General features: G+C 40.8%; 1 protein-coding gene across 1 annotated transcript in view; it reads right to left on the reverse strand.

Moving 5' to 3' along the window:
• The window catches only part of gabbr2 (gamma-aminobutyric acid (GABA) B receptor, 2), a 158,384-nt gene that overhangs the window by 67,983 nt on the left and 76,669 nt on the right, over nt 1-13,732 (reverse strand). The window contains exons 3-4 of the mRNA XM_061093267.1: nt 10,838-11,008; nt 2,450-2,551 (exon numbers count right to left, since the gene is read on the reverse strand). Of these exons, the coding sequence (XP_060949250.1) occupies nt 2,450-2,551; nt 10,838-11,008 (273 nt within the window). The remainder of the gene's footprint in view (nt 1-2,449; nt 2,552-10,837; nt 11,009-13,732) is intronic.

Raw genomic sequence — 13,732 nt, forward strand, 5'->3', positions numbered from 1 at the left:
TAAAGGACCTATTGTAGCGTTTAAAAGAGGTTGTGAATAGAACTGTATATGCTCTGTTTAATAGTTTGCATCAATACGCAAAGGTAATGGAAAAATATGTTTTTGAATCAAAGGTTAAATTATTAATCCAATGGCTTCTGTGTAAATGTATATCTCTAAAATTATACGACCACAAATACATTCACAACCCAGGAGACAAGATGGAATCATAAATACAAAGCTGTTTTGTATTTGGGGAAAAAAATGAGTTTTTTGATTGTGCCATATGTTTTAGTGTAGACTTGACAGGACTACATGCATGATGGGGCCTGTGCTGTATTAGTAAGGAACAGCATGTCTGAAGAGAAATGGACCATCTCCTGCGACATCATATCTGGGAGGAGTCCTGAATGTTTAATCAATAATTAAGCTGTGATAAATAATAAAGTGTTCTGGTCTTGATTTAGAGTTTTAATTAATTTATTTTTTCTCATGTGGTTCCCAAACCTTCCGTCAGTTTCAAAAATGCATCTGCTGGCATTGTTGTTTTATGTAGAAACTGAAAAAGACAGAATTTGTACTGACTACTAAAAATAGAAGGCAAGTGTGGGTGTATGTGTGTGAACGGAAAGGAATACAGGCCTATTTTCTTCTGATCTCGGATATTTTGTCATCTTGTCCAGTGACACACAGAGAACAAGAGATGATGATGATGATGATGATGATGATGAGGAAAGAGAAGAAAGAGAAATGTAGAGGGCTGCTTCGACGCCCTGCAGGAGCGCTGTGTGTCTGTGGAAGCAGGAAATATCACAGAAGCGAGTGAGGGCTCTATTTGTGGATCACACGGTGACGCAATAGCACCCCCCCCCTCATCCCACCACACACGCTCACACATACAGAATCGAACACACAATGGTGTACAAAAAAAGCCTGAATCTGTGTCAGCCTCTACCTCATCATATGTTGTAACATTTTTGGGAGACGTCAATCCGCTGTTGTTGGATGAGCGAGTAACGGACCGTACGGGTGTCACAGCGTGCCCCCCCCCCCCACCCCCAGCCAATCCAAACGCTCTGAAAAGCTTCAGAGCTTCTGTGATTTGCATATTTGGAGTTGATCAAGGAGGGATGGTGTCAGCTTAACATGTCAGCCCTCAACGTGCAGGGTTCTACATATATTTTAGGAGTAACAGATTATCTTCCTGTTCCTTCGCTGCTCTCCGGATCTCGCTGTTGCATAAGTCACATCTTGCAATCACAAAACCAGACCTCTTATTGAGCCTTCACCATTCTCTCCTCTTCCAGCAACTTCTCTCTCAGTGTGAGATGCATAACACAGACAATCAGTCCTATGGCTAACTGTAGCACTGAGACACGGACTACGTTTACACGGACATACATTCCAATATAATCCTGCTTCAGACATGAGTCTTAGTCCGAATAAAGTACTTGGAATAAGTAATAATCATTTCAAGACGCGGACTATTCCAACCTTATGTCACATCATGTAGACATGTACAAATGGAAATATAACATCCTACTAGATTTGAATAGCATTGAACTTACAGAAGCTAGTAAGATAAAATCAAAAATGGTTCAAGATAGCATCGTACACTAAACTATCAGGTAGAGGTTTTATATCTGGTGGAATAATGTGGGACATAACGGTGTGAGTAATAATCGGGCTTTGTAACATGTTAACAGGAATATGAATGGTGTCTTCTATTAGCAACTCATGTAAACATCACAATCAAAATAATCTGAATAAGGTTTATAGTTGGAATATTGGTTTCCATGTAAACATTCACTTTATATAAAAACTGCATCTCTGAATACATTGTTTGGATAATTCAGCCATCAAACTTGACCTGACGGCATTTACATAAAAAAATCATAAAATTTTTTACATTTTATCTCAGTCTCTAAGTCTAAGTCTAAGTCTCTCTACATATAAAGGATGCAGGAAGATGAATGAGTCTGATGTTTCCGTCTCGGCCTGATAACGGTCTTATTCCATTCTGTCCCATGTGAGAAAAGAGGAAAGGCAAGGGGGAAACAAGAAACCTAGTTTGCATTGCGTGTATTTGAATTCATATGCTTAAATGGCCATCAAACATCCATTAGTCAGAGCAGGTCATTAGAGGTCACTGTGCGCCCCCCCCACCCCCCCAGCCATTACAGTGTCCTCATTAGGGCTCCACTGGTCTTATTGAGACTTTCCCTGCTCTGCTTAGTCAAAGTAAGTGACAATTCTTGGATAAATGATTCATCCTGCGGCATTTGCTTTGAATGGCATCGACTCGCACACAAATACACAATCAAAATAAATTATGACTAAAATCAAAATCAATGGGGCCCCGCGTAATTTAATGAGTATTATCTGAATGAGACTGACCTTGGCTGATTCTTTTTTTTTTTTTATCATTTTGACCGATAGAATTGCAAAGTGCCGGATCCGGATCACTTACCTTGAGCTTCTTGACATTGACACAGGGGTCGTTGGAGAAACTCTCTGTATCTGCAATCTGAATGTTTCCCTTCTCCAGCTCATTAGTCAGGTCGTTCCTCACCTGAGAGAACGGGAGGAGAGAGAGAGAGAGAGAGAGGAAACAGATGAGCACGGGCGATGATTAACAATGTGAGGGGTTCAGTGCTCTGCTCCTGCTATTTATTATCCAAACCCATTCATATTTCTTAGCAGAAGCGTGACGCTACACTCCTCTGTCTTGTCGAACTAATACACACTCTTGATGATTTAGCTTCATTCTTCTTGAATTCTTTGCTAACCGAGCTGTTTTCAGAGTTGGTGATTTAAGGAGGTCCTCAAGGTTAAAGGTTAAAAAAGTTGGTTGGATACAGGGTGGGATCGGTGGAGTATTAACCTCCATAAGAGACATCTACCTCTGGAACGTCTTTGTGGCTTGCTTAAAATAGAGAAACCAGGTGTTAATTGGAGGCTACATATGTCTGTTCTTCCACATATCCTCAGCATGGCGACCTTGGAGCAGTAAGAAATGTCAAACAAATGACCACCAGCGCAATAATCCACATTACATCCCTTAAGTCTGTAACATCAGCAGGCGGCTCCATGTGGCAGTAAAAGAAAAAAGGTGAAAAAAGAGTCTATATATATTTGGACTGGCTAAGAAGCATAATTTTGTTAAAAAACAAACACTTAACTGGATTCAACAAACAAGCACATCATGAGTACTTCTCTAAATACAAGTGCAGCGCTCGTTCTAAATCTCTCTTTGGAATGTCCCTGCCCAGAACACGTGAACACATTGTCATGACCGACAACATTGCTTACTTTGCTGCCACAGAGCGCTGTTTTTTTAAGATTTTATCACTATTGAATATATATTCTAGGGTTAAATTCACACCTAATTCGACACTGCACTTCTTTGAGCCCTGGACCGACCCATGCCAAGTGTGAATCTTATAAGATGAATGGTTAAAGAGATATGGCTTCCGGAATTATTAGATAATTGAATAAATATCAGTAACCCACACTATTACATACTATACATACTAGACTGTGTTCCTTTTTAGAATGGATTGCCAAACATATTGACACTTTCAGTTTTCAGATTGTTTATTTGTACACACTGCACAAACATGGCAGCATTAGTAAGAACGCAGTGGAGAAGGAGGCGCTGCACCTTGAAGACAAGCAGCGAGTTGCTTTCACATGACAAAACATTCAAAAACAGATCTGACTGATTCAAACGCACGTTTCTCATTCTGTGTGCGACTCAAACCCTCGTGTGGATTTCCTTTCTTTTCTCAGAATGATACAAGACAGCGGAAATGTTCGCTTCACATGATGTCAACCATCTTAGGCTTGACAAACGCAGACATCCAGTAAATGTGTGTGCAGCAGCTGTGCGTCTACCTTGATGTATTGATTCAGACGAATGGTGGGTAATGGGATCAAAGAACAGCGAGAACATAGCAGGTCTCCCGCTGTGCTGGCGAGCTTGAGGTGGTTTGTGATACGCAGCCCCCCCCCCCCTCACAAATACAAACACATTATGATTCATCCCTCTGGCTTCCCTCCTCTAAACTACTATTTTAAAAGAAGCTTTCTATTTCTCGCAGCAGACATTTTGAATTGTCAAAAGAGCGAGAGTGCAGGTGGAGCTGAGAACAGTAATGATGGCTTTGCTCCGTTTAGTGGTTCCAGTAAGGACGTGCCAGTGTTTCAGCATGCACAACACAGGGGCCCTGGCAGAGGACCACCCAAATGGAATGCAGCCATTATTAACCTCATCAGTTAAGCTTGACTCGAAGTAATCAAAATGTGGTTTTTCATGCCGACGATCAAATCTCTTCTCCTCACTCTCTGGCCAAATTTTTCCTCATGTCCTCCGGCCATGCCCTGCGGCCATCAACCCCTCCAACCCCGCCTGAGGGTTTGGCATACGGAGGCATGTGAAGGCATCAGAGCGTGTGTGCGCTCAGCTGGCAGAGACCACATATAGAACCCAAGCCTTTATGTTTGCCCTATATTTGTCTGTGAGAGAGAGTTTGTGCCGTAATATATACCCTATATTGCTTTAGGTTACTGCCTTAGAAATTAATTAAATACATACACAGAAGTGACTGCGCCTCTGCCACCTAAAAGTTTCACCCTGAAATGTCTCTCTGACAGTTTCCTCATGACAGAGAGTGTTGAGTCAGCTTGAAGTCATATTATTTATTACGACAGGTTGACATTATAGAGAAAAGGCATCAAAACACCCCTTAGAAAAGTTTCCTTATTTTGGAGGAGTTTCATAAACCAGTGGAAGGCAACCTGAAGCTGCCAAATATTGGCAAATTATCCTAATTTGACAATAATACAGCTGAAATATATTCAAATGGACAGTAAATAGTAGATTATAAAAAGTTTGAGAAGTTTTATGAACATTTAATTAAGTTTTTGTGCTCTTAAAAATGTTTAATTATTAGAAACTTTAGATTCAAGATGAGTAAACCCAAGCTGTTTCTTGAGTTTATGGTACTAAAAGGATTTTGGGTAAAGTATCACTTCACAAATAGAAGCACGTTAAAGTATAGTGAGAGTACAACCACCTTTAGTTCTGTTGCTACTGCATTACAATGGTTATAACAACAATTTCAAGTATTTTGTTGCCACTGAAAAAAAATCCGAAAAACTTCAACTTTGTTTCCCTCATGTCTCCAAATGTCTGCTGTCATTATCGTCTCCTCCTCTGGTACCCCGGAGGGAGCTCTAAATCACTGTGTACATCACTCACTCCTGTACAAACAGTCCTTCCAATGTACTGCTCGCTGAGCTGAAAACACAGGGAGGCCCGAGTGGATCAATACAACCAGGTTTTGCTCTTGAGAAAGCATCGGTTTGGTGGTCTGGACAAGCTTCAGTGTCCTGTTGAGTTGAGCGTTGATCTAAAAGGCCTGGAGGCTAAACGGAAACTAGCCGGTACAAGAGAACAATCACATACACACAAAACGTACAGTATGGAGATGACAAATTTGTGCTGTACAACAATGCAAACTGAATGCTATGCAATACATGTACAACCACACACAAAAGACGCACACAGACATTCAGTTCACAAAAAAGCATCTGTCACAGGAGGATTTTCATTGGTTTGATTTGGTGTTTCCTCCACTGAGATAGAAAAACAACAAATACATCTGTGTTCTGCTGGACTGAGTGTGTGAGATAACGTGAGCGAGAGGGAGGGGGACAGATGGATTGAGGGATCGTAGGAGGGGAAGAGTTAGCAGCTTTGCTGCGTAACAAAAACATCCTCCATTGTGTGAGGCAGCCTGGGAATCCCCAGCAGCAAACACAGAAGAGAAATAATCCAACTCCACATCTGAGCATGTGCACGCGCTCACGCACACAAATACAAACATGTAAGCACACGCCCACACACACACTGGATGAAATTAGTTATTTGTGTATAAAGATCCAGGGTTCAATCAGGAAATTAAGACAAGAGGATTTTATTAATGTGAAGAATGTTTCTGTCACGCAAAACAAATGAACCGAAAAATATTACACCAATCATGAACTACAAACTGAATAAAGATGAACTGACCAGCAGAGGATTTGGGGAAACGACTCTTTAGGGTGAATATGACAGGATGAGGTATCATCCCACACTTACTCCACTACTTGTATCCTGGAGCCTGGCACAGTGATAACTCTACAAAACACCAACCTGTCCGTGGTTTATATATTATATGTGCATTAGAGTTGTCTGCAGAGGGCACAGGGTCATATACAATATTTTATCTTCACTGAGGCCTACTTGCTCTGGTGTTGTAAATGTATAAATCAAAGCTAAAAGACCAAGACATTAAATCCACTGATCCATTATCTAAGATACGTATCCTATGATAGTCATGGAGGGTCTGGAGCCAAATAATTTCAGTAAATTAAGTCATCGGAGCTATTACTTTAAATTTGCAGTTGTTTAGCTTTTGTCAATTATTTTTGAATCTAGGCATTGCATTTTTCCCCCGATTAAATCTTTTTTATTTCAAAAAAAGGTTTTTACATTTTAAAAAGTCTGTGACAGGCACAGAGAGTGCCAATCACTTATACTCCCTTTATTAACAATGTTTTGGTCCTTTAACCTTCATTAATTCTTCCACCAGTCAAATTTGTCAACTTTGATGAACTGTGGATGGCATTTTTGTCATTTGTTACCATTTCTATTAGGGCTGTAACTAATGATTCTTTTCATTATAAATCAAACCACTCGATTTATCATTGAATTTTGGAAAATGGTGAAAACTGTCTGTTACATTTCAACAAAAAAGACAGAACAAGGCGACATCTTGAAGCTACTTCTCCAGGGCAGAGTGGACGCTGCAGTAACTCGCTAGAGACGAGACTCTCCAAACTGAATAATAAACTGGTATGAAGCTTTAAAAAAAAATGAAACAAAAAAAAAATCTAACTTCAGGCAAATGCAGGCGGACTAAAGTACGAGCCCTGATGCAGAGTAAGTGAGTAGCGTTGATGATTCACACGACACCGTTATGACACTGTGGGACTTACAGACACAGCATCTCCAGGCACGTTCACAGTGTGCAGCCCCTTTCTGACGAGTGAGACTGTGTGTGTGTTTAATAGTGTAGCACAAACCAGAGTGTTAGCATGTGCTTTCTATCATTCCATCTGTCTCTCAGAGCTTTGTGCACTGGTATCCACACCTCCATAAAACATTTACGTGTCCACTGACATGTTTTAAAAGTAGACAGACTAAGAAGAATGTGACAGCTACATTTTTTTGCAGTTTGGCTTTCACAGACGTGGCAATGCGATGAGTCCCGGCACACATCTGTCTCCGTACTGTTCGCTAAACAAATCGCCACGCAAATCCCAAGAGTACAGACTATACTGCCAGTCATGTGCTCTGGCAAACTAGCGTGACAAATGGTCGTGCAACAGCCTGATGACAAGATCTCAACCGGCTTCCTCTCGCGGCCTTACATGCCCCCGTACACAGAGAGGAAGAGTCAGTGAGAGGAACTCCTGCAGCTTAATCAGTGGTCATAGTGTAATTAAACACCTGAGCTCAGAGGGTTCCAGGCAGAGGACAGAGTCCTAATCCTGTCCTCAGTCAGGTCTGTCATCTGGCTGACTGATGGTGGCTGCCTTTCCTGGGCTAGACCTGTTTGTCTGGCAATCTCAATAAAGGTGATTGCTGTGAGTGTGTGTGTGTGTGTGTGTGTGTGTGTGTGTGTGTGTGTGTGTGTGTGTGTGTGTGTGTGTGTGTGTGTGTGTGTGTGTGTGTGTGTATGTGTGTGTATGTGTGAGTCAGTTTGGAAACCTTCATGCTAAAAAATACCTGGCCTTAATTTATTCTCATCTCTCACTACAGTAAACCACAACCCCCTGTGTGCGTACATTCATGTGCTTCAATAGTGCCTATAAATAGAAGTGACAACCTGGCTTTCACTTACAGGTTACAGTCCCAGGGGACACCTACACTGTATGTGTGTGTGTGTATGTGTGTGTGTGTGTGTGTGTGTGTGTGTGTGTGTGTGTGTGTGTGTGTGTGTGTGTGTGTGTGTGTGTGTGTGTGTGTGTGTGTGTGCCAGTGACTGAATCCTTAACAAGCCTTACATAACATTAACCTCGCAAGCAGTCTCCCTGGGAAACAGCACTGTGGACCAGTCAGAGACAGAGAAAGAAGGGAGAGACAAAAGAGAGATGTAGGAGGTAGTGAGGATGACAACACTGTCAATAGTGTACTCATTATGCAGATGCAAGTGTGAGTGTGTGTACACACATGCATAATGTGCTCTACTTTCAGTAAAGCTATAGTATATTTGTGTATGCTAGTGATGTCCCTAAATCCGAATCTATAAATAACAGATCACAGATTAATTATTTAGATCATATACTAGATGTTTTTCCCATCTGTTCAGTATTATTCATTTTCAAAAGCCTCTTATTGAAATGTAATCCACTAAAAAAAATAACAGTTGGCTTAAAACAAGAAATAAAAACAGAAATAAATTACATTTATTATTTAAATTTATTACTGACAAATGTTCTTAGAACCATTAAATAAGGGGAGAAGATTTCCGGTTTCAGTTTCTAGTTTGAACAATCCTGTCTGAGCAGGCGTAGGTTGCCCGCAGGTAAACAGTCTGTGTGGAGAGCGAAGGAGGTGGAACACATTGACCGTAATGCATCGGCTATCAGCCTTTAAATCTCTCTCAATCATAGATAGCAGTTAATTGAGATAAGCCAAATGTCGTTAGGGCCATGAACGCCTGTATAAAGCATGGCTGTTTGTGGTTTGTGTGGAGGAATGTTCGACACGGGTGAAACTAGTGGGACTTTAAAGGTGGTGCAGCAAACGAAACACAGACTTTTGGTCCAGAGATCCACCTTCTACACTGTAAGCCCCAAAACATTGGTCACCAGTGGAACATTTCTTGTTAGAAGATGGCCGATGGGCTCAGAGATTGCTTCTCTTACAGCCGGCTGCTGAATTTGTACAGTGAACATGCCTGTTTTCTTGAACTTTAGTTTTCAGTGTCACTTTAGGATCCCTTCGAAGGATATGTCCATACGGGTTTGACCACTCCTTGCTCTTTGGTGGCATTAAAACACCATTTACTACTTCTGGTCTCATCACTTGTTGCACGTTGCTGCGACTTCCCGATGCAGCCGAAAGCCCCAGCGTGCTCTGAACCTGACAGGGGATTGTACGAATCCTGAAGTGCGGCAGCAATGCTTGCATATTTGTAAATCAGGATTAGAGGCCAATCTTGTGGCAGGTTGATGGAATCGGGCCGTCCGTCTTCCTCCCGTCCTAAACCCCTTGGTGCTTTCAGGAGGGAAGAGATAAAGGGATTTAGGCTCACTGAGATTTGCAGTGAGACTTCTTATATACCCCTCCACCTCCCAGCCCGAGCTGCTGAGCAGATTGTTTTCAACCAGGGCCCCGAGGCGAGAGCTCAGGATATGATTCTCAAATGTTTGCTTTCAATACATCTGACGTGACACGACGTTTGTGCCATGAGTTTCATTTGTTGCTCAAGGCATGATGAATCTGTATGTTTTGTACATGAGATGCTCATATGAATAGAACAGACTTTTTCATTAGGTATGCAAATGCACCTGCACGGTTCTCAGCTAAAGTCCAACTTACTAAAACTTTCAAAGTCCTCAAGCTTTGAGATCAATTTTAGAGCGGACAGTGTCATGAGTTTGTTACAAGTGCTGACAAAGATAATGTTCTTCATAGATGCAAAAAGGGCTTCACCCAACAATGTACAGTAAGCTGAGTGGTGTTATCTAATGAGGGGGACATACATTACTATAACTACACACCGGCTTGAATTCAAGAAATAACGTAAAAAAAAAAATGACAAAAACTTAACTCAATTAACTTAACTTAGCAGCAAATTATCTTTTCATTATTAAAGACATTCAACTGCGTAAATAGTTGAATTGAGCTCCAGTTGTATCATTCCTTCAGAATCCAACATGGATTACATGGTTGGAAAATGATTGACCACTGGAGAATAGCTTGAATTAAATTGATTGCCACGCACTCAAATCTTTTTGAGTGCGTGCATCTCCACTTGACTGAGAAAATAGAGAATATTCAGTGTTCAGAGACTTTAACCTTCACTTTCAGAACCAAAAGTTGTTTTCTCATAAAGCTGGGAGGTATAAGGGAGACGACACTGGATTGAATAAATGTAAATGTAAAAAAAAAAAAAAAATCTCCTGAACAAAAATACTTAGTAGTACACTCAGGTATAAATATACGCAGGACATGGGTCAATGTCAGGTCTGTGTGTTAAATCTGATAAACCTAAGACGTGTTATTAAATATTTACCTGTGAACTGGCCAGTGTGGGATTTTAACTGCGCTGCTGCAGCTTTATTTTTATGTGTCTGGTTTACTGTCTTGGCTCGTGAAAGTTGTATACATGCATTTTTGTGCAATAAAGAAGATGTCAGATAAAAGGAGACGATGCACTTTTCCCTCCTGTGATTTAGGATGCTGTTGCCGCGAGGCAGAGGTGTAACGAAACGCACAATTCATTTATTCAATTTCAAGGTTAAGTTCAGTTCAATTATAAATGTGCAATTATCACAGTTGCCTTTGCGATAAGAGATCAATCTGTTCGACCATATTAGTACAAATGATGCATTTAGTTGAGGTGTATTGTTGGTTAATCAGCAGTAATAGCATCGTTTACATACAACAGAAAAAGTGATTTAATGAAACAATTATCAGTACGACCACCATTCACAGCGACTTTGAGAATTTGTTCGATTGATGTATGTGAAAGTTTTAAAATGATGTATCTTCAAAGAGGGGTCAAAAAACAAAACTGACCTCTGAGAATCTCTGAACGTCCTGTGTTAGCGTCCCCACGCGGGTCCAGTTGTAGAAGTTGAGGAACTTCACCACGGCAGGGTTCACGGCGTTGTCTGAGGGGACAGTGCGGAAGAAGTTTGGGAATTTTTTCCTGTCGGCCAGAACTGGTGTCGTGGCTGCAAACGACAGCTGCAATGAGAAAAGAGGAAGAAATACAGTGAGTACTGAGGTGAACAGTTAGGGTTAAACACGACGGTCACAAATAAACCTGGCAACACACTGTCGGACTGTGTCTTTTGAACTGTTGGTGGAGTTGCACTGTTAAGTATTGTGTTACTGAACCTAATGCACTTGATGACAGATCTCAGGTCTGCCCTTGCTTTGGTCAGTGGCCTCTGTCATTTCATGGTTTAAACCACAGCACTGCATCCGTGACGAACACACACACACTAAAACACAAACTCGTTTATAGTCTAATGGTTCGAGCAATCAACTTTTTCAAATTACTTCAAAAGTCAATGAAACAGCACCTTCAAAATGTAATGATGAATAGATCAGTAAATATTGGGTGGAACTGATGAACCCTGTCTGCATAACCTTTTAAACTAGTGTGCGTGTGTGTGTGTGTGTGTGTGCAGGCTTTGGTATGTATAAGGATGTATTAGAGCCCTGTGTGTGTACGTGTATACATTTTGGTGAGAAGCGAAAAGCAACTTGGCAATATGATTAATCTTTGAATTGGTAAGTTAAAAGCTTTTCGTTCCTTACATAGACACACACACACGCACACACACACACACACACACACACACACACACACCCACACACACACACACACACCTAGGAATAAAGTGTGCTGAACCTCAGACACTAATTGCTTTTTTACACAAACCTATTATTCCGTTCAACCACTGCAACCTAAGCAAATCTGAAGCACATCTCCTGTAAATCAATTCATGTTCACTGAAAAGGGAGCGCGAAGCAAACTCTGAAAAATATTAGTATTTTTCCGGAGCATTAAGATGCTAATGAGGTAAATATGATGCACAAACCGTCACTGAATGCAATAGAGTTTGAAAAAGTATGAGTATGTTCTGATGTACTGGTTCACAGTGTACCAGCTGGAATATAAGGTTTTGGATTTAAATCATTTACTGCCACTGCAGAGCTGTGAGTATATAATATTGATATATTAAAGCTTTTAATTTAAAGGCCATCTCTCTGCCTAGAACACATACAACCACTATCATCACCCGGATGTGACGATTTCCAAACCATTACATTGAATAAAAACCTTGTTATCTACATGTATTTTCAGGGTGACTGGTGAGTTTGAGCTCAACAGGCTGCACCACCTGCAGCTGTGACAGCAGGTTTGTGTTGGAGCCAGGGCTCATGTATGCTGACCATTAGATACGTATCTGGAAACAGACGGATCCCTCTATCAATATTCTGCACATCTTATTAAAGCTAATGGATACGGAAGAAACAGATGAAATCAGTGCAGTACCACCAGAAATCGTAGGGGAGCAGTGAAGCCAATAATTCAAGCTCGATTAACCTATAGGACTCGAGGAAGAGATTTCAACAATGGTGGAACTTTATGGGGAGAGATGAGTTGGTAAGAAACAGGCATCTTCACCTGAGGACAGACAGTTATTGCAGAACTTGAAGATTGGATGGGAATTAAATGCAAGTTGGACTGTGGAAACGAAAAAGTAGAGGACCAGTTTGTTCGAGCCCACTACACCTCAGAGACCAGCGCCGTTAACAATGAGGCCGCTTTTACGTCTTTCTTTAAAAGTCTGTTATAACAACCTCCTCACCTCTGTGCTACCCTCTAGTGGATGTGTACCATACTATAGTAAAGTACGTGGGCATGTAAATTGTATTAAACGGTTTTATCTGTTTTCATATGTTAGAGCAGCGTAAATGAGCCTGTAGGGTCTCGCATTTCTGTCGCCCTGTATTGTTTTGTTCAGTTATACCAATAATCATTAGCAGCAATCCCAGTTGTCCTCATTCGAACCCATCCCGCCTTTCATTTGTCATTTCTATGCTAATCACGTTTGGCTCTCTCTTCCACTTTGCTGCACATTTTCAACAGTGGGTCACTAAACGTCTTCCAGAGGCAAAAAAATTGCTGCAATTAATTTTTGCATTAAGATTAAAATGTGCAAGTCTGTACAATGTAACAACTGCACAATGTAACAACCAGCAAGTACCAGAAATGACAAAGATTTGATACTTTACTGTTCAATGGGAAATTTGAAGATTTAATCTGAATGGCTTCATTAATAACCGTTACTGGCAGCATCATAGTATTACACTGGTTGAACTATAATTAATCTTAATGCCTCAAAAATGAGACATGTTTGTAAAGATGCATCATTTGAGGAGCAGAGGTCTGCAAGGTTGTGAACATTTTGGTACCAAAGCGACTGAGATAATAAGGCACTGTGCTTTATTTTCACTGTCCTATCTGTGTTAATTTAATGAGCGATATGAATCAGTGCAGGGTTAATTACATACTTTGTAGAGATTAAGCAGAATTTGTGATTCATGATAGCAATCAACAGAAGGATATTATAATTCTGCCTGAGACCAAGAGGTACACCAGCGGATCTCGCTAAAAGTGCACCAGAGCCTCAAGGAGTTCAAGCACTTCCTAACTTTAGAGATTACTGTGATCTTCTCATTAAGCCTCTATCCACTTGGAGACATCTCAACCACTTATTAATCACGGGGCTGCTGGTAACTCTGTACACTTGTTGAAAAGTGATCACTACTGGAACGACACTGTAGCATTATTGAAAAGAGTAACTGACTTTGAATGACAGAAAGATGACAACTTTAGGGACTGAAAGTACAAAGATGTAGTATTTGGTGTAAGATGGTATAAAAGCTATAAAA

Source organism: Limanda limanda, chromosome 19, assembly GCF_963576545.1.
Source record: "Limanda limanda chromosome 19, fLimLim1.1, whole genome shotgun sequence".
Classification (NCBI taxonomy): domain Eukaryota; kingdom Metazoa; phylum Chordata; class Actinopteri; order Pleuronectiformes; family Pleuronectidae; genus Limanda; species Limanda limanda.